The 26,614-nt window shown below is 38.3% G+C and overlaps 1 protein-coding gene across 3 annotated transcripts in view; it reads right to left on the bottom strand.

Annotated features, from left to right (window-relative positions):
* CD109 (CD109 molecule) overlaps positions 1 to 26,614 on the bottom strand; it is a 133,285-nt gene that overhangs the window by 94,837 nt on the left and 11,834 nt on the right. For all 3 annotated transcript variants that reach the window (XM_081295359.1, XM_081295360.1, XM_081295358.1), the window contains 3 exons: positions 19,368 to 19,396; positions 13,415 to 13,645; positions 6,645 to 6,770 (listed from right to left, as the gene is read on the bottom strand). In XM_081295359.1, the coding sequence (XP_081151485.1) occupies positions 6,645 to 6,770; positions 13,415 to 13,645; positions 19,368 to 19,396 (386 nt within the window). The remainder of the gene's footprint in view (positions 1 to 6,644; positions 6,771 to 13,414; positions 13,646 to 19,367; positions 19,397 to 26,614) is intronic.

Below are 26,614 nucleotides of genomic sequence, written 5' to 3'. Positions count from 1 at the left end.
AAATAAATGACACATTATCTTAATCTTCTACAATTAACTTGTTATAATTGGATAAAAGCCACGGAGTTCATCAAATGTGTTTCACTAAAGGACGCTTTTCTGACCTAAAAGAAAGTGTATTTAAAGAAAGCCACTTTCTGATTATCCACACAGTCACTATGAATCAAATAATCTGATAAGTCCTGTATTTTTAATAGGTTGGCCTTCGGTGGTGATGCTAACATCATTGCATACCTTTTCTACAGACAAATAGGATTTCAAAATATTGTACTGAAAATAAGTTTCCCCTCACTGAGTTTTATACTGAGAATGGTCACTGCCTCAGGAAAGTAAAAACGTAATCTATGATAGTGGACTATTTTATAATAAATATATTTCCTCAATAGTCATTATTCACTGCTAATAAGAAAAGCTGATAATAAGCCATATATAGTCCTTAGTGATGCTCAGGAGTCAACGGAGGACAAAAACCAGAGATGAAGATGGTCTGGGTGGCATTTCCAAATATTTCTTTGACTCTACTGACCTCTGGTGGCCATTAAAAAAGTTTTTTTTAAGGGCGGCTTGGTTTTTTGTTTTTTGGGTTTTTGTTTGTTTGTTTTGTTTTGTTTTCATAGTTGTGGGACACAAGTTAATATTTCATCAACAATAAGAAGTACATGATCAATATGCTTGCCTTCAAAAGAAAACAGATATTTAATAAAATGTAGAAAGGGGGACTGTATTTAGTTCAGGACATTTAATAACTGTTGACTGCTGCTTATATGTAAACCACTGTGCGAGGTCCCCGGAATGGAGGGGTGAACAAGAGTAGCTACCCTTATAAAGAGCACAGTCAATTAGTGACCACCAAATAAAAGGACATGAATGCAACGAGAGGGGCACAGAATGCTAGGGGAATGTTTGGAGGGGTTTGGCCACATTAGAGAATGCCTGTAAAAGTAAGTAGCTAGAATACCAGTAGGAAAAAAAAAATAGCATCCAAGGCAGAGGGAATGGAATGAGGAAAAGCTCTAGGATGAGACAGACTGTGAGTTCAAGAGATATAAAGAATATAATATTCTAGGGCTGGGAATGTGGCTTAAGTGGTAGTGCGCTCGCCTAGCATGCGTGAGGCACTGGGTTCGATTCTCAGCACCACATAAACATAAAATAAAGATATTGTGTCCACCTAAAAACTAAAAAATAAATATTTTTTAAAAAGAATATAGTATTCTAAAGCACAGAGCTTAAGGTAAGGTGGACGTTAAGACCAAAGAGGTGAGAAAAGGTTAGATCTTGTGAATATTTTTTAAATTTGTTAAGCAACTAAATTTCCTTAAGAGTGTTTTTCCCCCTACCAACGCAATATGAGAGTTCAAGTCCATAACTGCTACATAAGAAATTTTGTTGATCTTTGAACAGAAAGATCTCTCCCACAAATTTCCTCCACTCTCTGACTCTTCTTATCACTGGTCCTTATTCTGTCCACCACTTATTGAACAAATTAATCACTTAGGACCTTTCCTCCAGCTAAAACTACCCTTGTTGTTCACTGTGCAGAGGTGGTTTCTGAATGGACCAGCAAAGGACATGCTGACCCAAGGGCAGCCCATCAGGAGACAGCCAGCCATTCAAAAAGAGGTTTGCTTCTGGGGCTCTGGGCCAGTGTAACCAGCCCCATTCATATCTAGATGAGAACATCTCAAAGGTTGGTGGAAAAGTGAAAAAAAATGAAGGACCATAAGGCGGGAAAACAGTTAGCCCCAAAAGCACTGGCACTCACCTTTACAATAAACACTCTTTATCACCAAGGTAGCTCAACCATCTTATGGAATCTTTTGCTATTATTACAGTGCCTTGTATTCTTTTTTTTTTTAAGAGAGAGAGAGAATTTTTTAATATTTATTTTTTAGTTTTCGGCGGACACAACATCTTTGTTTGTATGTGGTACTGAGGATCGAACTCATGCCGCACGTATGCCAGGCGAGCGCGCTACCGCTTGAGCCACATCCCCAGCCCCAGTGCCTTGTATTCCTCTGTCACTCTTGTGACATTGAATAATATTATTCATATCACCACAGCTATGATATTTGAAAATAGATATCACATGTTTAGCTTTCTTATATTCATCAGAGCACTATAATCCCTCAACACACATTGGACGGACAGATGGATGGATGGATGGATGGATGGATGGATGGATGGATGGATGGTTGAATGGATGGATAAACAACTGACTCATGGAGAACTGAAAATAAAATCCAAACTCCTTAAAATTTATAGTATGCTTCCTCGTCTCCAATTTCCATCATTCTCTATATGTTCCAGTAATGCTAAACTTCTCCCGAATCTCTTCCATTTTCCCTGCCTCTACACAAATCCTTCCCTCTCCCCTTAGTCTCACAAATGTGGACACTTTCCTCCTTCTCTACAAGCTCAAGTGTCTTGTCTCTATGCTTCCTCACTTTGCATCTGCCTCCCCACCCCCACCCTCACCCCATACCACAACCTCTCCACAGGCCAAGTGTGCTCTTCAGCTTTAGGCAGCTAAAAGAGTTAAAGAATACTTGGTTTGCTGTTTTTAGCATGTGGCCCCACACAGTGTCAACTATGGGAGAAAAAAAAAAATAAAGAATTTTGTTCCTCAGTTTAAGAAAAGAACTAAGTCTACAGAATACTTATATATTATATATCTATAGATTGTGGACATTATGAAGTTCATTGCTCTAATATAGAGAACTTAAGAATCCTTTTTAATATTTGTTTTTTTAGTTATAGTTGGACACAATACTTTTACTTTAATTTATTTATTTTTATGTAGTGCTGAGGATCAAACCCAGGGCTTCACATGTGCTAAGCGAGCGCTCTACCGCTGAGCCACAACCCCAGACGGAGAGCTTGAGAATCTTAAAGCAATAAAATTAATAGAAAGCAGCCTTTTACTCCAAACTGAACTAAAGATCAAATGAGAAGTCAAACAACTCGTGCTTACTAGCTGAGCGTACCTGGGAAGTTCCTCTATGTGGCTGGGCCAAGATATTCTCATTATAAAATGGGCACAATCATGCCCACCTTACAGAATTACACAGTATGCAGAATAAATACAAGAACATATCTAAAATACCTTGGCTGTGCCTGGCCAACCTTCTTAAAACTTATTATAATTACATGACACTACAGAGAGGACTAGCTGATAAAACCAAAGAGTATGAAGACCCAGTGTTTACATTATAAGCAACCCCTGAACACCAGCCCTTCTCTCTCTGTAAAACAGTACCCCCATAAGTCTTCTCTAATTTTGTATTTGTCTAACATTTTGTTTTGGTTATTACTTAGCTATATTATAAATAAGTAAAATAACTTAAGACCTCAGATGCCAATCCTACAATCATGCTGTATGTGTGTGTGTGTGTGTGTGTGTGTGTGTGTGTGTGTTCCTGGGGATTGAATCCAAGGCCTTGTGCATGCTAGGAAAGCAGTCTACCAACTGAGCTATATCCCCATCTCCAATCATGCTTTTAATAATTACCCATAACATTTTTCTCTACAAGTTTGAAACTTTTTATAACATGGCCTCCAATATTCTTTAAAACCATATCGTGCGCTCAATAGAACTTCTGCTAAATTAAAAAGGATAAAATTGGTAAACACATCATGTAAACATCCATAAATATGAAGTCTGGCTATCAAGCAAGTATCAAAAGCCCCATTATGGAATAAAAAAGACATGGAATACATACACAAAAGAGTTTTATTCAGCCAGAATGAGGAATAGAATTATGTCATTCGCAGGAAAATGGATTATCTTGAGAATATTATGTTGAACAAAATACACCAAACTCATAAAGTCAAGGTTGTACGTTTTGTCTTATGTGGAAATAAGAGAGGAAAAAGGAAAAGGAAGGTGGGGGCATATCATGAAAATAGAAGGGAGATCAACAGAGTAGAGGAAATGGACCAGCAGGAGGGAGGAGAAGAAGGAAAGAGGAAATACTGAGGACTGATATTGGTCAAATTATGTCATTATACTGTGTGCACAAATGAGTATGTAACAATCCCACTATTGTTTAAAATTACAATGTACCAATAAAAAAATATGGAAAAAAGACCAAAAAAAAGTTTTTAAATGTTCATGGTGAGAGGGGGAAAAAAGAGCCCTATTATGACCCTAACACAGTCCTCTTTCATCTAGGTCAGTTCCTACAACTGAGTCCTACACGAGACTCCAAACTACAGTGCATCAAGCAAGCTGCAATTTCATGCAGATCATTTTACATATCACCTAGTTTTTACATAAAGAAAAACTGATAATATATTTTCTTTATTTGATATAAGGAAAAACATATATTTGTAGGTTATAAAATATACATATTATAAAAAAATAAATATCAACTATACACTTAATGACCAATTTATATCCCATTACTTTTAATTTCTTTATTTTTAATTATGGTAAATTATACATAACATAAAATTTCCCATCTTAGCCATTTTTAAGTGTACTGTTTAAATATGTTCACATTTCTGTGCAGCAAATCTCCAGAACTTTGCATTTTTTTTTTGGATTAATTTTTATTGGGTATAAATGATTGAAATTAAAAAGAAAATCATCATACAGAACTTTGCATTTTAGAAAACTGAAACTCTACCATGAAACAACCCTCAGTTGCCCCTTCACCCCCCAACACCCCCCCAACCCCAGGCCCGGAAACCACTATTCTACTTTCTGTTTCCATGATTTTGACTGCTCTAAATGTCACACAGCATTTGTCCCTTTGTGACTGATTTGTTTCACTCAAAATAATATCTTCAAGGTTCATCAGGTGTCAGAGTGGCCTTCTTTTTTAAGGGTTAAGAAGAGCCAATTATTTTTAAATAGAGCAAAAGTAAGAACATAATTTTGAAGAAATAATTAAGAATACTAGGGGCTGGGGATGTGGCTCAGCGGTAGAGTGCTCACCTAGCACATGCGAGGCCCTGGGTTCGATCCTCAGAACCACAAAAAAATAAATTAATTAAATAAAGGTATTTAAAAAAAGAATTAAGAATACTAAATATTTTAATTGAAATTTCAAAAACTAAGCTAAGCTCTTTCCCTGGGTTGCTTCTTTTGGGAATGGAAATTCCTAGAAATAGAATCACAATTCTAAGACATGATAAAAAATTGCATATTTCCATTTGTTTGCTGAGGTTCCTCTTATCAATAACAAGTTTGCCTGAGGTAGATTATCTGTTAGGTTAAACCATATAAAATTGCTGCTATTAGGCACTTTTGACCTTAAAAAAAAGGATAATTTCATGTCCAAATTGATAATTTATCATTTTTCTTTTAAACTCATCTAAAAGATACTGCTTTGAATGTGAAGAAAGGTGTACACCTCTTACATCTACTAACCAGGGCCCAGATTCAAGGTATTTTTACCAGGATGTTGTGGTTATGGAATTATAGGGTTAATTTGGAGCACAGGCTTTTGGCTCCAGGCTTCCTGGCAAATTGGCAAACTCCTCCAAACTTTATTTTCCTCATCTAGAAATTGAGTTTAATAAAATCTGTTATCAGAATTATTAATTAATGATTGTGATAATACAAATTAAAAGTGGGGCACACCTGGAGTTGTAACTCAGTTGTAATGCACTTGCCTAGCATGTTTGAGACCCTGATTCCATCCCCAACACCAAATAATGATACCTAAAATTGAGGCACCTATTAAATACTGGGTACTCTTATCTTACCTCGGATCTTAGGTTAATGAGTGATTACTCTTTCTAATACTGTAGCTTTCAGTGGTACAGGAGGAGGGTATTTCCTTCACAGGAAACTTTGGCAATGACTAGAGATATTTTTGTTTCACAACTTAAGGGAGAGGAAGCTGCTACTGGCATCTAGAAGGTAAAGGCCACACATGCAGCTCAATGTCCTACAGTTCATAGGACAGTGCCCACAAGAAGGAATTTTTGTCCAAACATCAATAGTGAAAAGCCCTGTACTAATAGAATTATTGTTTACAGCTCTGACTCATAAATATATATTTTTTTTAAATTCCAAAGAAAAATGGGGAAAACACTGAATGGAATTTCAAGTATCATACAGTGATGCACAGGAGAAAACCTGAGGCAGAGAGATGAAGGCATTTTAATGCCCCTGCCCTGTTAGATCTCAGAGCTACACAAGTTGGCAGCAAATAAAGGAAACAGGTAAAGTCACTGGGGAGAGAGAAGGTTTAAGAAACAGAGGTCAACATGACTGTTTAAAGTCATTATTTCTTAAAACAAAGACCAAGGGTTTGTTCAATCACTTGCCAGGAACTGTTCTGAGACATAAAATTTGCCAAGTAAATAGCTACGTAGTCATTTCTTAGTTTTAAAATATTCGATGCATGTAATAAGTAAGCAAACAGTTATTTAATCAGTTTTATACCCAAATGCTAAAAGGTTTTAGCTTTCAAACATTTTATTATAGAAAAAAGATAACAATAATTAAAATGTTTTGATGATAGCTAACCCACTGATAATCATGGTAAATTAAAAATAAACCACTTATATTGTCTTGATGGTCATATTAATTTTTTTCCTATTTGTTAAATAAGCGACTTGGGATATACTTTCCCACCTGAATGATTTAAATCATTTTAATATCCCCCCCAAAACATATTTATACTTACATTCACTTGAACTTGAATGGACCAGTCACCAAGTATTGGATGTGAAGATACTTGAAAAGTTTTGGAAATGACTCCAAGCTCACTTTGTTGTGACAACCACTGTTGGATCAAATTGGATTTGGGGTCCTAAAACAAAAACCACACATGTTAACTATATAAAGGTGGCCCCTGTACACATGTATCCTATTAGGTTAGGAATGATGTTTGTAGTACCCTGAGACACATCCAGAACATTCCCCAAAATAAGACACTTTGGGGAAATGTCACGTCTATATTACTAAAGAAAACAAATCAAAATTTTTCTTCTATTTCCCCCGAAAACATCTTGATTCTGCTCCAATTTTTAATTCCTGGCATCATGTTTCCTTCTACAACTGGACATCACCAAACTTAAGGTGGTGCCAAAAGAAAAGTCTACTGTAGAAATAATAGACCCCAATTATTAGAGTCGCACTACATCAGGCACTCTGCCTTGTCTCAAATAATTCTAATTCTGCAGGACTGCATTGTCTTCACCTCGTAGTTGAGAAAACTGATACCTGGCCCAATATTCTAGCACCAAACACATGATGGAATTGAGCATTCAAATCCAGGTCTCTTTCAATTCAACCACAGCATATCAGAGAGATGTTTAACTAAGGACACAGATGAAAATCACTTGAGTCTTCCTATAATCTCCCAGACAGTATCTCTTCATGGAGTACTCACCCCAGGCACTCCAGCAGCTATCCCAGGTTCCTCTCACATTCCCAGCCCCATCAATTCTGTCTCATTCCCTCTTTCTCTCTCTCTCTTTCTCTATTTCTCTCTCTCTCCTTTTCATCCTCACAGTCCACCACCATATCCTGTTTTCTAACAACTGCAACTAATCTCCTCCCTCCAATCTTGCCCACTCTGATACAGCTTCCCCACTGCACAGTGTGATCCATCTGAAACATAGATCTGAGAATGAGGTACATGGTTGAAATGTTGAGCATAGTTCTTGGAATGTAGCAAGCAATGAGTAAACACTGGGATGACCATTCTAATAGACCAGTGGATACTGATGGCTTTAGTCTACAGAATGACTCTCCGTGCTTTTATATGGTTTACAAGGCCCTTATCAATCTGTCCCCATCTATATTTCTACATGCATCTTCTTCCAAACATAGAGATTTGTTTGCAGTTCACCCAGGAAGTCCATACATCTAGACCTCTGCAGTTGCTATATGGAATGTTCTTCCTTCTTTGATCACTAGTGAAATGAGCTCCAGCTTCTTACCCTCCATACACACCTCCAACAGGCAAAAATGACTATGTGGGCACCACTGAACCTTCAATACCTCTGGAGTTTACTCCTCTTGAGTGTATCCTACTAGTATAGGCAGGAAAAAAAAACACAATGTTTATTGTATATATTTTATTTTACAAAAAATTTTTTTGTTCCCAACTGGATTTGAACTCCTGATAGCAGGGAACAAATATTTTCTCTGATTCTTATTCTCTGTCCTTTGATTAAAATTAACGAGCTGGCTCTGTTATTAGAAACCAGAAGAAACCTCTCTGCCAGAGTAGGGAGATGAAAGTTAGGGTAAGCACAGTGCTGAGAACTGAGTAGGCAGTAGTTTAATCAATTGAGAATCAAGCAGTAAGCTAGAAACTAATTGTTAAAACCAGTGACCAAAGGCAGATCAAGAAGAAGCAGGTCACTGTACCCTTGGCCAACTCCTGAGACAAGTATGGTAACTGGCAGCTGGCTCTACTGGGCCTGTCACAGCATGAGGCATGGGAAAGCTGTGCACTTTAAAGGCCCAGGAAGAAATATAAATAGCTAATAAATATGTGCTGTCTAGTAATTAAGGGAATGAAAATGAAAACAATAAAGTACTATTTTTCTTTTTGCAGACTGACAAATGAACAATAATTCTCAATGTTACTTAAAGGGGAGGGGAGGGAACACCCATATTCTGCCAATGTCTTATCGTGGTGAAGGTGTCATGTCCCTCTAAACAGAGGACATCATGAACTGACATCTTTGGTGACTTTGCACCTGGAAGATCTCGGTGCATGAGACAATCCCTCTAGTTTCCCAAGCCCATCTTGGACCTACATCTAACCCTCACCAGTAAGGAAGACATAGGCGATATAGAACCATCAGAAATGATTACTGAACCCAGCGGGATTTGAACAGGCCATGCATGGCACCATCATAGCAGAGTCCAGCATTTGTGCCTGGTCAGCTCCTGCTGTACCCACACAGGAGGGCACTTAGAGTGGAACTGTGCCCCCTGCATTGCCATAACAGCTGTGTGCCAGAGACACTGGAATGGTGGCCCTTCAAGTCACCTCTGGAAGACTTTGGATCTCCATCAGCTGCCTCAGCACAGCACAGTACCTGCTGCCTGCACCAGACTGTCTCAAGCAGTCAATTCCGTGACTGGAGAATATGTCTGCAAGGACTGTTTCTGGAATGCAGGATTCTATGCAAGGTCTGTGTCTGTTTGGCACATACAATCAGAGAAGTCCAGTCACTCAGGATTTGATGGCCCTGAGGTTGCCGTAGCTGCTGCGGAGTGTCAGGGCACAGTCAGAGGATATACCCCTCCCCAAATATACCTGTTCCCACACAAGATTGTTCACCTATACCAGGAGTAACAACTTCTTCAAGAGGAAGGTCAGGGTAGAAGCCAGCCAAGCCGGCTGCCTTCACAGTGTCAGAGACCCTTATGTCTATAACATTAGGCCAAACTGACAGAGGATGTTCAAGTTAAGGCATGTTACTCATTGTCAGAAAGCCTCTGAAGCCCCTTTGTTTCCTGAGGCCAATGACAGGGGCAAGCAAAATGAATAACACCAGCAATCTCCACCAAAAAATCACTGAAGGTCCCTGAATAGGCAGTGATGGTCCATATCTTAGTTAAGTCTTACAGCCATTCTTGGCTGGGTTAAAATAATTCCCAAAAAGTCAGCCTGCTGACTTGCCAGGAGTGCTTCTGCACATCAGCCTGCAGGTGGTATTGCTAGGAGTATAATAACCAATCTTGTCAGGGGCTCAGCTTCAAAAATTGCAACTTTTTTCTTGGAATTTTTGCCCAGAAACCAATTATTCTACACTAAAAAAAATAAAAATAAATACAGAAAACATCACAAGGTCCTGTCCCAAGTGACTGCTTTCAGCAGAAGAAATACAACAGTGTAGGCATTTATATCAATGCCCAACCTGGCCTCTACAAGTTACAAGAGGGACATAGCTAGATCTGAGTCCTTAGCCAACCTCACTCTCCAGGTACAGAGAGGATATGGCTACCCTCATAAACTGACCCCAAACACTGCATTTCTGCCTAAATTCCTGTCCCCTGGGCAAAAGGGTCACACACTAGCCAGGCCAGTAGGATCCCTTAGAACTAGAGTATGTTAGTCAGCTTTTTGTCACTGTGACCAAAAATACCTGACAAGAACAACTTAGAGGAAGAAAAGTTTATCTGGGCTCATAGTTTCAGAGGTTCAGTCCATGGTGAGCCAACCCCATATCTCTGTGCCTGACATGAGGCAGAGCATCATGGCAGAAGGTCATCCAAAGAAAAGCTGCTCAGCTCATGACAGTCCGAAAGCAGAGAGAGAAAGTGAGGTGCCAGGGATAAGATGTAATCCCTAAGGGCACTTCCCCAGTGACCTGCTTCCTCCCACTATGCTACAGTTACCTCCTTGTAGTCCATTTAAATTACTAATCCATCCAACCCATGGATGAAGTCATAATTTAACCATTGCACCTTTGATCATTGCCACATTACCTAATGCACAAGCTTTTAAGAGGGACACATCCTAGAGCTAACACAGAGCTAACAGAGGAAGGTCTCGCTAAGCTCTTCTAGGAAAGCCAAATGTGAGGGGCCTGGTCCAAAATTGAACAGAAGAGTCCAAAGAATCTATAGATCTAAGGTTTCAAAGACAGATTCTAGAGTGGAGAGGCAGAACCACAAAAAATGCAGAGGCCAGTTCTGGGGGTGTAGTTCAAAGGCACGGCGATAGCTGAGCACGTATGAGGCCCCAAGTTCATTCCCCAGTACCACAAAATATAAAAATAAAATGGAAAGGAAGGAAGGACAAAAGGAAAAAGAGGACAGCTGTCCAGAATCAGCAGTGGTAGTTCTGATTTAAAGCCTAGAATAAGCTATTTCTCTGGTGCTGTCTTTTTTTCTGCCTGAGGTAGATAGAAGGAAACAGCTGAAAACAGCCAGAGAGCTGTTTAGCACTCACCTCTGAACCATCATTTTACATCAATAGCAAGTCCTCAGGGTACGTGAATAATGACAGATGGTATGAACGGAGTCAGTTCAACCCTGCTCAGAGCCCCGTGAACTTAGAAACGCTATTCACAGTTTCAACATGCTTTATGGACATCTCCATACCTAGCTAGCAAAGGCAGAAATTCACAGAACTGAAGACTCAAAAGATTTCATATTTCAATTCAAGAAATATGCATTGGGCACCATGACAACCAACATGATTTTTGCTACAGACATATCTTGGCTTGAATTTTATTTATGTACTTGCTCTTTTGGTTGGTGGTGGTGGTGGTGGTTTTAATTTGTAAAAAGAAAAAACTAAAAAGAATCGGAAAATACCAAACTAAAAAGCCTGGGTTTGTGGCTGGGGTTGTGGCTCAGCAGTAGTGCACTCACCTAGCACATGCGAGGCCCTGAGTTCAATCCTCAGCACCACATAAAAATAGATAAATAAAGGTATTTTGTTCAACTACAACTAGAAAATAAATGTTTAAAAAATAAAAAGCCAGGCTGGGGATGTGGCTCAAGTGGTAGCTCGCTCGCCTGGCATGCATGCGGCCCGGGTTCGACCCTCAGCACCACATACAAAGATGTTGTGTCCGCCGAAAACTAAAAAATAAATAAATAAAAATAAAAAATAAAAATAAAAAGCCTGGGTTTATCTTCCACCCTGTTATTTATTAAAACATTTAGAGTGACCGATGTCACAGGACTGAGGGACTCCCGAAACCCATGATTTTAAAATCAAGGGCTTCCCAGGCCAATTGGAATAAGCTGTTCACGTGATGGGCAAACGTTTAGCATGTTCCTCCACTTAAATGTAGAAAACCAAGCCCAGCTGGACCTCAGTTTCACTCTCAAAGGGGAGACACCCAACCTGCAGCCATGCTACCCCCTGATATCAGAGTGCTCAAGCAGCAGATACCAAATAAATTCTCTCAAAAAGGGTTTTGGGCTGGGGATATAGCTCAGTTGGTAGGGTGTTTGCCTTGCATGTACAAAGCCTGGGTTCCATCTTCAGCACCATAAAAAAAATAAAAGGTTCTTCTTATAATAGTAACAGCTAATCACTGGTGATCATGTACTAGGCCCCAGCCACGGTTCTAAATGGTTCACTCGAATTATCTCATTTAATCCTCCCAAAAACATCGTGAGGTATTATTACTACACATTTTATAGACAGGGAAACTGAGGCTCAGAGAAGTGAATTTTCTCAAGGTCACACACTAACATCTATTCTTTTACAGTTGACGGTGAGCTTTTAAGATGTTAAGTCAGATCATGTCATGCCTCTCCTTGAATTCTCCAGTGAATTCTCGTTTCACTCAGTGTAAAATCCAAAGTCCATATGATGGCCAAAAACACCCCACATGGGCCCAACTCCCAACCCACGAATTGTGTCTGATCTCATCTCCTAATACTCATCCCCTCACTCCCTGGGCTCCAGTGCATCACCAGTTCTTTCAATGTGCCAAATAAGCTCCCACCTCAGGGCCTTTGCACATATTGTTCCCTCAGTTTGTATGTGCTCATTCTTTTATTTCCTTTGTATAGGCTCATGTTTTTTTTTTATTTTCCTTTTCTTTTATTTTCTCTGCTCAAATTGTCTCCATTGACGACTTTATGGAAAATAGCAAACACAAACTAATTTGCTCTCCTCTCTCCCAAACACACACACAAGAATACCTACATATCTGTGGTGTGTGTGTGTGTGGGTGTGTGTGTATACACACACACATATACATATAAGTGTATGTATAAATTATATATACATATACACATACATATATGTATGTGTATAATACATATATGTAAATACCATATATATGTATATATTTATATATGCTACTCACTATCAGTTTCTTCACTACCCATAAACTTGATACAATACCAAGAATAAACTTGACTTGGGGCTGGAGTTGTGGCTCAGTGGTAGAGCACTTGCCTTGAAAGTGTGAGGCACTGGGTTCAATCCTAGCACCTCATAAAAACAAATAAAGGCATTGAGTCCATACAGAACTAAAAAAAAAAAAATACTTAAAAAGAATAAATTTGACTTGATGTGAGCAGGGACTTAATCTGTTTTCTTCACTGCCCTGTGTCAGTACCTAGAATACAGAAGTCCATTAAATGTGTGACAAATGAAAAAAAAATCAATGAAAAATCCACGACTCAAACCTAAACAGGCTGACTTTGAAGCCTGAGCTCTGAACTCAGGCCTCTACCACCTCCCTTCCTAGACAGAGGATTCCCATCTTGAGAACAAAGCTTATCTTAGGTGAAATTCTAAGATATTACAGTGTCAGTCAGGTGAGCAGAACTGGCTGGGGATGTAGCTCTCTGGTAGAGCGTTTGCCTAGCATGCACGAGGCCCTGGGTTCCATCTGCAGCACCACAAAACAGTCATGTACCAAATCCTACATCATTGCTGAACATGAACAGAACTTCAAGAGAGCTTTGGTAAGGCGGTTTGAACTCCTTGTTTTACTTCTGTTTGCCACTTACCTTAATTAGAATGTTCAAAGAGGTTTTATAAGGCTTGAAATCCGAGAAGAGTGTAACAACCCGAAACTTCACTTCTTGCTTTGGCTTATAGAGCATCTTGTCTGTTTGAATAAAGACAGATATTCTCTTGGTCTCAAATGATAAGCGCGTACTATCAGAGAATAAAATCTCATTCTGGGCATGTCCAGTTACACGTAGCTCATAAATCTCCTCTGCACTGTTCAAAGGTAGCTGTGGTGGAGAGGAGATAAGATATATCAAGGTCTCATATTTTACCTCAAAAATGTCTTAATTATAGTCTAGGATAGAAAATTTAAATACACAGTATTATCAGAAGTAACTGCAATGTTGAACAATTTGCCCCTCCTGGGCACCAAACAATTTGTTTTCCTTTTTTAACATCTGATAGTTTGCTCTCCGATTATATCAAAGGGTTTCAGGAAGAGAGGACACACACCCCACAGCTCGCTCCCTCTCAGCAAGAGACAATTTGCTGCTTCCAACTCCACTTGCAAATTATTCTCCCCATCAGTTATTAGGGGTCAAAATCCCTCAACATCCCCAACGTCCTTTCTGTGCTTGCCCTATTCAAGACAGTCCACCCATGAAAGGCACATTTGCATTGTCTTCCTGCATCTTGTTCATTATGTGTCAGTCTCAGTAAGGATGATGGTGCTGCTAATTGCATTACTATTATTAATAACAGAAACCCTACTTTCTACCATTAACAGACAAGAAACCATACTAAACAGTTTACTATATCATTCTACTTCAATCCTTTAGTAGATGCTTAGACTAAAACCATTCCACAAACAAGGAAACTAGGGCTTAGATGAGATAAAGAGGTTTCTCCAGGTCGCTAGCCCAGACACAAACCCAACATGAGCTATACTATTCTAAAAAGAACCTTGATTGCTGAGGGTGGTGGTACACACCTGTAATTCCAGCCACTCAGGAAGCTAATACAAGAGGATCACAAGTTCAAAGACAGCTTAGGCAACCTAGTGAGATCCCATTTCAAAAAATAAAGAGGGAAGGGATGTAGCTCAGTGGTAGAGCACCTCTTGGTTCAAATATCCAGTACCAAAAAAAAAAAAAAAAAAAGGAAAAGAAAACTTCATGTAGTAATTTTAAAATATGTTCAAGAGTCTCTAACCTTTCTCCCTTCAAAAGGTGGAGCCTAGGGCTCAGGATGTAGCTTAGTGATATAGAGCCAATCTAGCATGAGCAGAGCCCTGGATTCAATCCACAATACAGGGAAAAAAAAATGTGAGACATTCTCCAGAATTCACTATGAAATTCTTTAAGGTATTTTGTACATTTGAAAATTTCATAATAAAATGTTACCAAAAAAAAAAATAAAAATAGGGGCTGGGATTGTGGCTCAGCGGTAGAGCGCTCGCCTAGCACGGGCGGGACCCGGGTTCAATTCTCAGCACCACATAAAAATAAAGGCATTGTGTTGTGTCCATCTACAAAAAAGATTCTCTCTTTCTCTCTCTCTCTCTCTCTCTCTCTCTCTCTCAAAAAATAATAATAATGCTGCTTTCAAGTAACCTCTGGTACTAATTTTTGCTTTTTTTCAATAAATAAATATTTATTGAGCATCTCCTATGTACCAGGTTGTCCTGGGCATTGGAATACAACTTGAACCAAAGGCCCGTGCCTTCGAGGAATTGAGAGTCTAGTCTTGCATTTTTATATTCTATTTTCTGAAGTGATATTTCAGTCCTCTGATTATTTTAGTCAGATTCCTTAATACTATAAGCAAGAAAATATACATGTCCAGAACCAGCATATAATATGCTTTTAACTAGCATCGATTTCTAAATATTTCTTATGCAAAAATGAGATACTTGAGCCAGGCATGCCATGCAAACCTGTAATTCCAGTCGCACAGGAGGCTGATGGAGGAGGATTGCAAGTTCAACTTCAATTGCAAGCCTCAGCAACTTCGCAAGACCCTTAGCAACTCAGAGAGACTCTTTCTCAAAATAAAATAAAAGACTAGGGATGCAACTCAGTAGTAAATCACCTCTGTGTTCAGTCCCCAGTACAAAAAAACAAAAAATATTTGATGGCATTGCTCTTTATAATTTGGGTATAGTTTGATTATTTTAGTAGCACAGAGTCCCAGAACAGATGGGAGATTAAATACTAATGTTAAATTAATGATACAGAAGTGCAGAGGCTTCTTAACCACAAGGAAGCCAAAGAGTCAGAGAATTAGAATTAACACAAATGTGCCCCCAAAACATTTTCCTGTGCTCCCTTCTCCCTCCTCCTTCAGGGAGCTGACGCTGACTCCAAGGGAGATGTTACTGCCCATCTTTTTGCTCCTTTTGGTTATCATAACTAGTTCACTTTTTCAGTTTTCGCCCATTATAAACCCCACTTAACCATACATAAGACTTAGGTAATTTGGCAGCCTCAAAGACTTAGTGCTAATCCCAGTGCTAGAAAGTCAGAATTATGACATGGGCCTTGGCACATGAATAGACTCTCTTTCTGCCAGACCTGGGATGGGTTGTAACCTGCTTTCCACAGTAGCCTGGACACCCTGAGGCACAGAAGTTCATGCATCTGTACTGGTCAATTGCTTTCTGCTTTCTTGGGGCCACTTACTAAAAAAGGGTTTCCAGAATGGGTAATAGTGCAGTCCCCTGATAAAAAGACGTCCATATCTCTTATAAGGGAATCAGTATTTTCCCATGGATATTTGGGACTCCTGTTCCTTGACCTGAGGGAACAGAGCTGGAGGAAGGTAGAGAGAGGTTGCCAAAGTTGGAAACTGTATGGCAGCCAGACAAAGTGTAGGAGTTGACAGTATCAAGAGGCTCTTATTGACAAAATATCAGCCTCTGAGTTGAGTTGTTGATTCTCAATTATGCTAAGCCTATTCTGTGCATCCTTAAATGCAATCTGTCTGAGTCAATGATAACTTTCTGCCCAGGGTACATAAGAAAAGCAAGGTCAAAAGATCCTTGGTGGACAGAAAATAAGCACAACTCATTCTAATCTGAACTCTTTCCCTCCACTGACAGATTCATTGCACTAAGGAAACCTGAAATGACACAAAAATGTTTATCTTTATTTACACATGCCAGTTACTAAAGAATTAGAAGCCAAATTTTTAGGTAAAATTGACAAATTTAAGGTTGGGCATGGTGGTACACTCCTTTAGTCCCATTGGCTTAGGAGGCTGAGGCAGGAGGATCGAGAATTCAAAGCCAGCTTCAGCAACTGGGAGGCACTAAGCAACTCCGTGAGACCCTGTCTCTAAATAAAATATAAAATAGGGCTGGGGATGTGGCTCAGTGGTTGAGTGTCCCTGAATTCAATCCCAGGTAACCCTCCGCAAAATTGATAAATTTAAGATGATAGTTTTTAATCAACTTTATTTAAAATAAATTTTAAAAACACTTTTAATTAAATAAAACCACTCCCTCATTTTAAGTTGGATTCATTACCATGAGAATAAGAGAAATATTTCTGCCATATTTTATTTTTATTTTTTTATTTTTTGAAAGAGTGAGAGAGAGTGAGAAAGAGGGAGAGAGAGAGAGAGAATTTTTAATATTTATTTTTCAGTATTTGGCGGACACAACATCTTTGTCTGTATGTGGTGCTGAGGATCGAACCCAGGCCGCACGCATGCCAGGCGAGCGCGCTACCGCTTGAGCCACATCCCCAGCCCTCTGCCATATTTTAAACAAAAAAATAATCTTTATATTAAGCACCAATTATGTTTTTACTTTCTTCTTATTGAGGGCTATTTATATCAAAAGAGAAACAATGACTAAATCAGATAAGACACGTTTATTTTAATGCACTCTTAAAATATACATGTTTTGCAGTAAAAAGCCATAAAGACCTTTAAAAAATAATTTAAAATATTACATTTACAAACATCCGAATGCAGGTACATTTTAAAAGTTGGGTCCACTTTAACTGAACACCCATGAAAATATAGACTCTTCTATTTTTGCCATGTATTATCAAAGTTGCCCAGACATTTTATGACTAAGTCTTTAAAAATCTGTTCTACTAAAAAGGGAAATACTCCTAAATATAATCTCTAGTAAAGCTTTTAATAAATAGTTGCTATAGCTACATAGAATGGAAATGGCATATTTAATATTAAAAATGTAGGGTTTGTAATTAGTATTTCATAATCTTAAGATTTAAAAAATAACTCTAGTAGTCAAATTTCTAGCAAGGAATACTCCAGACAAGCACGGTTTAAACCACGTGGTACTACTTGCCCTGCTTCCTCCTGTTTCCTGCTTTTCTACACTTCCAGCCTGTGAAAATGCAGACTCTTGAGGAAACCAAATAGTTTACTGGGCATCAAGCTATGATTCCTGAACTTAAATCTCTCTCTCCTTCTGCTACAGAGCAATAATGATACACAGAATTTATTTTAATTTCACCACCAGCCTCCCTTTTCAGCAGTTGTGCACACAGAATCTACTGTTTTAGGTTCTCTTAATGCCATCTAATGATTAATTGTCACAAAGATTATGGTGGGGCCGGGCATCCCACTTCTGCCTGTTCATGCCTTTTCCTCACCCTCCCTCTACTTTCTATTGTTAGCAGAAGTGTGTGTGTGTGTGTGTGTGTGTGTGTGTGTGTGTGTTATGGTGCTGTTAATTGAACCCAGGGGTTCTAGCACAAGCTAGTTAAGCATTTCCTTTGTTCATTGGTTTTGTTGTTGTTCTTTGTTTGCTTGTTTATTTTTCTTTTTCTTCATGCATGAAAGCATCTTGTTAAATTGTCCAGGCTGGCCTGGAACTTGAAATACTCCTGCCTCAACCTCCTGGGTAGTTAGGATTACAGGTACATGCCACAGTGCCCAGCAAGCAACTGCATATTTCTCAGTAAGAAAAGTACAAACACAAATATGTTAGAAACTTAGTTGATAAGACATATTAAGTAATTTTTATAAATACTGTTTGGGACACAGTATTCTCTAGGAATCCCCCAAAATGAATGTGGTTTCCGAAATGTGCTAAACAAATAGCCATCAAGAAGTAATAAGTGAACCAGCTAATGAGGTAATACTGATCCTACTCAAGTATATAATATGTCAGGGCCAAAGTCATTAGTCATCTAGTCTCAGAAAAGCATCAAATTGTGCCTCTTACTGAATGATGAGGTCTAGTCCACTGTACATTAACTGCCTGAAAATCCGGAACAAAGCACAGTTATTAAAACACAGACTTCAAAATCAAAGCCATGTGAAATAGGATGAGTTCATAAACAACATATAATAATAAGGTCTGATGGCTCTCTCAACAAAATAATAACCCCTTTCCATTTCTGTAGTAAATTTTACAATGCTTTCACATCTTATTTCACTCCAAGGCATCCCTATGAGCCACAGACTATCTTTATCCCTTTTCTAGGGCCAGGAATAGAGTGAGGTGAATCAGGCACTTACCTCAGAGGCAAAATTTGAGGGGTACCAAATAACTCAATAACCAAGAAAATAATGTGTAATATAATATTTTAAAATATCAAAATGAATATAAAGAAAATATTATAACCCCAAAAAGTCAAAACTTTAACAAAGATAGGACCAGTATTACTGACTTCTTTTGCCTCAGATTCCAAAATGGCTCCCATGGCACTGCCCTCTTCAAAGACAAAAAAAACTAAAGAGAAGAGTATTTATTACACATTCAAGACTGTAAGGCTCATTAAGGCATCAGGGAACAAAATACAGTGAACTTTTCTATTTCACAAAAGGAAAATCCCTGCTAAGAGTTTGAAGAACCTAACAACCAATAGCACTAAAATAACAGTATTCTTAAACAATCCAAAGGCTAATCTTGACTCACGACAAACTTCCAAGAAATGTATATAAACACAAAAGCCAATTAAATATTAATTTATTCAGCTCACTGAGGCAATGTGTTTCTGAAACCAAAAGTTGCAAATGAATACTTACTGCTGGAAGAGTAAGTGTCCTGAAAGAACCTAAAAGAAGAACAGGAAAGAAAGGAGATTTGTCATAATGTGAATGTGGTAGTATAACACAAAATTCATAAAACTCTTAGATGTAGATGGGATTATAAATGCATTTGGTCAAACCAAAACAATTTTATTAATGCCCAGAATATACTAGAAATTATCATATATCCTTGTGCCAAAGATGTAAGGATCTCAATTAAAAAGACATCAGTGAATGAGCCCCCAAAACAGAAGATCTGATTCTCTTGCCATTATTATTTGTTCTCATTGTTGCTAGGCTCTCATCGCTGTCCTAAGGTAATATGCTTCTGAGGGACACTTCATGGAACACACAGGGGAACCTGCGGTTGGGGAGTTCAAGAAGAGGGTATTTTGCTGTTGAGGGACTTTTTGTTTTGTTTCTTGTTTGTTACATGTGGCGCAGGGAATTAAACACAGTCTAATGCATGCTAAACACGCACTCTACCACTGATCTACACTCCCAGCAATGTGGGGTTTTATAATATTTTTTTAGTTGTAGGTGGACACCATACCTTTTTTTTTTTTTTATGTGGTGCTGAGGATCAAACCCAGTGCCTCATACATGCCAGATGAGTGCTCTACCGCTACAGCCCTGGCCCCAGCCATGTTTACTTTTTATGTTCTCATATTCTCGTGATAAAGAAAGAAAAGGAAGGCATTAGTCATGTCAAGGAGGAGCTGAAACTCACCACTGACTCACGAGTATTAGGTGGTACAGATGTTTTTGCATAGAGTTTCTAAACATAGGACTGCTGCTTTAATTCATACCATTTTCTCATCATATCCATTTATTTTGAGGTAAAAATGGTTTCAAGTTAGAAATTAAAAAGTATCTATCTGAGGTTCCCAATCAGAGGTGATAATAGGACCTCCTTTCCTTGATTGATTTAGAAACTATATCTTAAAGATACCAAAATTAACAAGACAGATATGAGCCCTCTCCTCCTGGAAGCCACATGGGTTTATCATGTGGGATCAGAGAGGCACTAAAATGTGGCACACTACAGAGCAGAAGTTTAAAAATGGCTTCTGAAGTCAGATCTCACAGGTTCTGTCATGAATCTGCCATAAGCCAGCCCTATCTTTGAACAAGTTACCTGGTTCTCCAGCCCAATGTTTTCATCCATAAAATGAGGATGTTGGTAATCACACCAACCTCATAAGGTGGTAGTGAGGTGGTAACTGATGCCTGCAAAGTGCACAGAACAGATCCTGACGCATAGGCAACAGCTGATGTATGTTAGGAAGCTTGAAGAGTTTTCCACTGGGAATGTCAGCATGCCTCTACAACAATGTTCTTCAAACCTTTATAATGAAGCACTCCATAAATAAAAACATTTAATACACATTGCCCATGTCAAACTAGATTCATAAAGTTATGTACATGTGTTTTCTCAAACTATCAAATATTAGAAAACCTTAATTTCCTAGTTTTTCTCAACTTTAAAAATGAAAGTACATTTTCTACCTTAACTCTTACAAATAATCTTGTACAGATGGCCGCACACCACCACAAAAGACCACAGCCTCCGTGGAACTCAAGGAAACACAAACACATTTTCAGGAGCAGACAAGAAAGTCATCACCATCATTTGTCACTCAGCATAAATCAGTTTGTCTAACTGTCACCATTGACAGTTGGTGGAGAACGCTGGACAAAACATGTTTTAGGAAAGTGAAAAATATAAATATATTCCACAATGAACAGATAGAGAGGGGGTGAATGGGGAGCATTTAGAAGGAATGGAGGGAGAACACCTAGAGAAAAAGATGCCAGCATCTACCATTCTAAGACAGGAGAAATCAGCAAGGTGAGGAAGGACAGGAAGCATGCTCCAGGCAGAGAGCAGCAAATCCACAGCAGCAGAGGTCTACAGAAGCAAAGACCTGGTTGGGCCAAGCCACTGGCCAGGAGAGGGCAGCAGAGGTGAGGCTGGCTCTCTGCACAAGGGTGAGCCCTTATACCAGTATCCCAAGTGACCCTGTTATCCACATCCTGATTTAGCATTTGTCCTGGATTTTTGTTGTTGTTGTTGTTGTTGTTAGTAAAATGTTATTTTGTGATAGGTTTAATCTGCATATTTGAAATATTTGTATTCTTTTTGATAGGTAAAATTGCATATATTTATGGTGTACAGATGTTTTGATACATATAATTTGGGCAATGGCTAAAAAGCTAATTAATATATGCATTACCTCACACATTTCTCATTTGTTTGAAGTAAGAAAACTTAAAATCTACTTTCTTAGCAGGTTTCAAGTATATAAAATACTGTCATTAATCACCATAACCATGACGTACAATAGATCTCCTGAACTTACTTCTCCTGTCAAATGGAAGTTTTGTGTTCTTTGACCAACATCTCCCCAAGACCCCAGCCCAGCCTCTTATAAACATTTTACTCTCTGATTCTCTAAGTTCAATATTTTAGATTCCACATATAATGAGATCATGTAGTATTTGTTTTTCTGTGCCTGGCTTATTTCATTTAATATGATACCCTCAGATTTATTCATGTTGTCACAAATGACAGAATCTCCCTTTCTAAGACTGAACTGTATTCCATTGTGAATATACACCGCATTTCCTTTATCCCTTTACCTACAGATGACAGACAGGTTGATTCAATGTAATAATCACTACAAGAAATGTTCCCATGAACAAGGGAGTGCAGATGTCTTTGACATGCTGATTTCATATCCTTTGTATATATACTCAGTTGTGCTTTGAGAATATCTCAATAGGGTAAGGGGCTCTGTGCATTAAGGTTTTATTTTTAATAGAATAAATATATTCCACAATTAATTGAAATCAAATTAGAAAGCCCTAGGGTGCTGTAGCAACTAAACTTTGTATATCCTTGGAAAAAAATACAGCTAATTTACTTAACAAATTCTGTCTTACAAAATATTTGTTAGGTTAAGTGTATGGCTGAGTGGTAGAGTGCTTGCCCAGCATACACAAGGCCCTTTCATGAGAGAAGTATGGTGCTCTGCAAGCGAAAGGACATGCCCTGTGAAAGATCTGGGCTGAAACAATTGAACATTTCAATATAGCAGGAAAAATAAAATTCTTAATAGGTATCTCATTACATTTTGGAGAAAATGTTTTCTCAATTAAAAATATTATGGCCAGACAACCTGACCATGGACAAAAATAATGGGTAACAAGATTCAAGATTCAATGAGCATGCTGCTATATAATTAAATAAATGGTTAAACGAGGGAGAACAGAAGTTCTTACTTATCATAAAATCTCATCTAACAAATACAGACAGAATCCTGGAATTAGAAAATTTCACAACTATCACAGAAATATTTGATCAGGCAATAATCATCAATCTAGTAAGTACAAATAAGCTGAGTAAGAATATACCCCATTTGATTCAAAATAATAATAATAATAATAATAATAATCAAATGGTGACAGAATAAAAGATGAAAAGTAAAAAAATAATAATAATTATAAGAAATAATAAACCACTGTTGTTTTAAACTAATAAATTTGGGGGTGGCTTATTTCATGATGATAGGTAACTGGAACACTTGTGAAACAAGATTAACTAGCAACCTCTAAAGCTGGGAGGTCCTATGTGGTACCCTCTGGCCAAATGTGGCTATTGAGCCATTGAAATACACAGCACTTATAAAATACACCCCATATTTTTTAAGACTTAGAACAAGAGTATAAAATGCCTCATCAATAATTTCATCCATGTTGAACTGTTATTTGTAAATTATTGGGTTAAAGTATATTATTAAAATTAATTTTACTTGTTTCTTTTTACCGTTTTAAATAGAGCTACTAGAAAATTTTCAATTATTTATGTAACAGTGTCCACTTTGTGCTTTTAGGCGTTTCCTTCTCTTCCTCTTCCCTGTTCCTCCCTAATCTCTCCCCTCCCTAATCTCAGGGGACATGGGATTACCTTTCTTTCCCATTTTAGGCAGATTTATCTGTTCTTGAGTACACACTCATCATAGCAAGGAAGTAATCCAGACTTGGGGGATGGTACCAGAAGATCTCAGAAATGACTACTTCCTAAATTAACAAGTAAATTACAACTCCAACAGAGACCACGTGAAATGTAGCTTTTGAATGGCTCTTTTAAAGGCCCCCTTGTTACCCTGATGGATAGAATCACAGTCTCTGAGACAGGAGTCCCATGTTTCTCCTTTGCTAGCAAAGCAATAAATCATTTTCCTTTTTCTCAAAACCATGTCCTCATTATTGAATTGGCATCAGGAACAAGGCCCGAGCTTTCAGCAAGACTTATGTAGTTATTATACTTCTATCAGACAGCCCTAGCCTAAAGGATATAACACTTAAATCTTTACTTAGAAGCAGAGCTGACAGAATACAATTTTTTAATTTTGTGAATAAAATAATAATATTATTTATAGAGTTCTAAAAGCACTGCCTACATGAACTGGTTTAATCCTCATAACGATTCTATTTTACAAATGAGAGCCTTGAGCCACAGAAATGTGAAGAGACTCACTTGGGATCACACAGACTAGAGTGATGGGGCCAGGGCTCTGACAAGGCAGCCAGGCTCCTGGGTCTGAGCTGTCACCGCTCTGCCCTGACTCTCAGTACAAGAAGCAGTTATACTCTCGTACATACCTTCATCTACTGTCAAAATTCCACAGCCTGCATAGCCTATGTGAATGCTGCCAGCCCTCACTTCCTCGATCACAGAGGTTAAGAATCTCAGTCATCTTGAACTCCTTTCTCTCCTCAACTCTATGTTAATCAGTCATCAGAACCTGTGGATTCAGGAGCCTATGCTGCCCTTTCCAAAAGGTGGGAAAAGGGCAAAGCTCTGAGAGCAGTAGTCAGCAGGACCCTCAGCAGCTTGCAGAAAGAAGTCATTCATGCCTGCAGGGGATCTGAATAGTCCAGCACAACTTCTACTAGTGTCCCACATTAGAATAAAACAGAAAAAATTAAACTGTAATGAGCTCCACCAATAAAACAGTGCCCTCCATTACTGAGGGGTACTTATTTTTCATTATTGTGGGATAAATCATCAGGGGTTGACTATTTTGTCAGCTTAGTGATTGGAGGAAACAATATGCTTCCTTTCTCCCCTGGTCTGACCGACAGTCTGCCTCCAACTGCCAGCAAATTTGCAAAGATAAGGAGGGTTGGGGGGGGCAGGAATTTATTTTTGTCCAAGTGACATCAAGCAAGGAGAAAGTAGGAAAGGGATGGGAATCTACAATCCATTCAAATAAATCTCGTAGGTTGATCAAGTGGAGGGCAAGCATTTTAGCAATTCAAAACAAGTTCACCAGATTTGAAGGGCAAGAAATCTCATTTCATATAACTTTTTTTTTAATGTGGTTTTTAGTTTAGTCAAACCTTGGAAGGGTTTGCTCATTAGAGAGAAGTTGACTAACTGACTGACTGACTGCTTAGGTCCCATGCAGACACTTGACCACATCTGTTCACAAAACCAAGAAAGATACATGGCTAGAAAGAGAAGCTCCATCCAAGTCGGAGAAGATAATGCTAAATGAAGTTAGCCAATCCCAAAAATACAAATGCCGAATGTTTTCTCTGATATAAGGTGACTGACTCATAGTGGGGTAGGGAGGGGGAGCATGGAAGGAACAGATGAACTTGAGATAGGGCAGAGACGGGTGGGAGGGGAAGAGAGGAGGCAGGGGATTAGCAATGATGGTGGAATGTGATGGACATCATCATCCAAAGTACATGTATGAAGACATGAATTGGTGTGAACATACTTTATATACAAACAGAGATATGAAAAATTGTGCTCTAGATGTGTAATAAGAATTGTAATGCATTCCGTTGTCATGTATTTAAAAAATAAAATCAATTTAAAAAGAGAGAGAGAGAAGCTCCATCCAAAAACTAGAGTGTCTCACCCACCTCTCATTCTTGTTGGATCCCAGGAGTAGCTCAGACAATGCAAAGAGAAATCGGACTGATGGAATAGTTACTGGTTTCCTGTATTCTTATTTAAAGGTCAACTTTAAATAATAATTTTTTTTAACTTTCTGTCTTCCCTTTAAATTTACAAACACAGCTTGGAATTTCCTAGGTGTTTATTGAGTCCAAATTAATATCTGAAAGTCCTAACATTTTAGCAATAATTTATGCCACCAAAACATAAAAACTAGGAGTACTGGGGGTTGGGGCAGTGTTAGGTGAGGAATAATAATCTCTTTCTCTGCTGTTGCTAGGTTGAGAATTTAAATGGATAGTATTTGCAAACTGTTGTGAATATTTTTTCCCTTTTGGCAAGGCTCCACTGAGACATGGGAACTAGTCACCATCTCTTAAAAGGGGGCAGGGCAATCTTTGAAATCACTAACCAAAGATACAATTTACCTACAGTTCTTCTTAGTGTTATTCTGGATCACTCTGTAAAACTGACTATTTTTGTGTATGACCAGAGATAGTCAATCTGAAAACCCTCTCAGATGGTTTCTCCTTCCCCATGTCACCTAAGCAACTCAAAAGAGACCTTGTTTTAAGACTTCACGCTTGGCACAGCCTGAGAACTGGCCATTTGATTTACAAATAGAGTCAAAGCTATTTTTAAGTTGTATAATAAGCATACACAAAAACTAACCTTCCCTTAACTTTTTAAACACACTCTGTAATATCATATGTTGCCTCTTCTGACATCTGTCCTGAAGAATCATTGAAGGCAGAGTGTGTAATTGGAAATCCATCTAGGTCCAGAAATACTCTACCAAAAAAAAAAATGGATTTTCCACTATATATAGTCTCACTTAGTGTTTACCTCTTAATTCTCATTGGTTGCTCTTGCTTTTTAGTCATAAGCAGTAACAAACTTTATTCTTAGCTGAAATTTTTTACCCCTTTATCAACATATTAAATTTTATCTCACTAGACAGCATATTCTTTGCTCTACAAATGGACAAAATGAGAAGGAAGGATTTCCACCTCAAATCTGTGGAAGACAAATCTTAAAATACAACGTTTCTGCTTTATAGTTTATTGTCACTTAGAGGTTAAATAATCATCCAGTAAATTGAATTTATGTAGAAATTACAAGTCATCAAAACAGAACAAAATCTCCTTCGGTCTCTTAGATCCTCCTTTTGGTGTTTGTTTGTTTCTTTGTTTGTTCTCGCCTGCCTCCCCTTGCTTACAAATACCTCAATAAATAAGAGTTTCATACATAATGTTTTATCCCATTT

The sequence above is a fragment of the Spermophilus citellus genome (genome assembly GCF_964194105.1).
Source record: "Spermophilus citellus genome assembly, chromosome: 5".
In the NCBI taxonomy this organism is placed as follows: Eukaryota; Metazoa; Chordata; class Mammalia; order Rodentia; family Sciuridae; genus Spermophilus; species Spermophilus citellus.
Note: the sequence above shows the minus strand (reverse complement) of the source record. Positions and strands in the feature narration are given on the sequence as shown.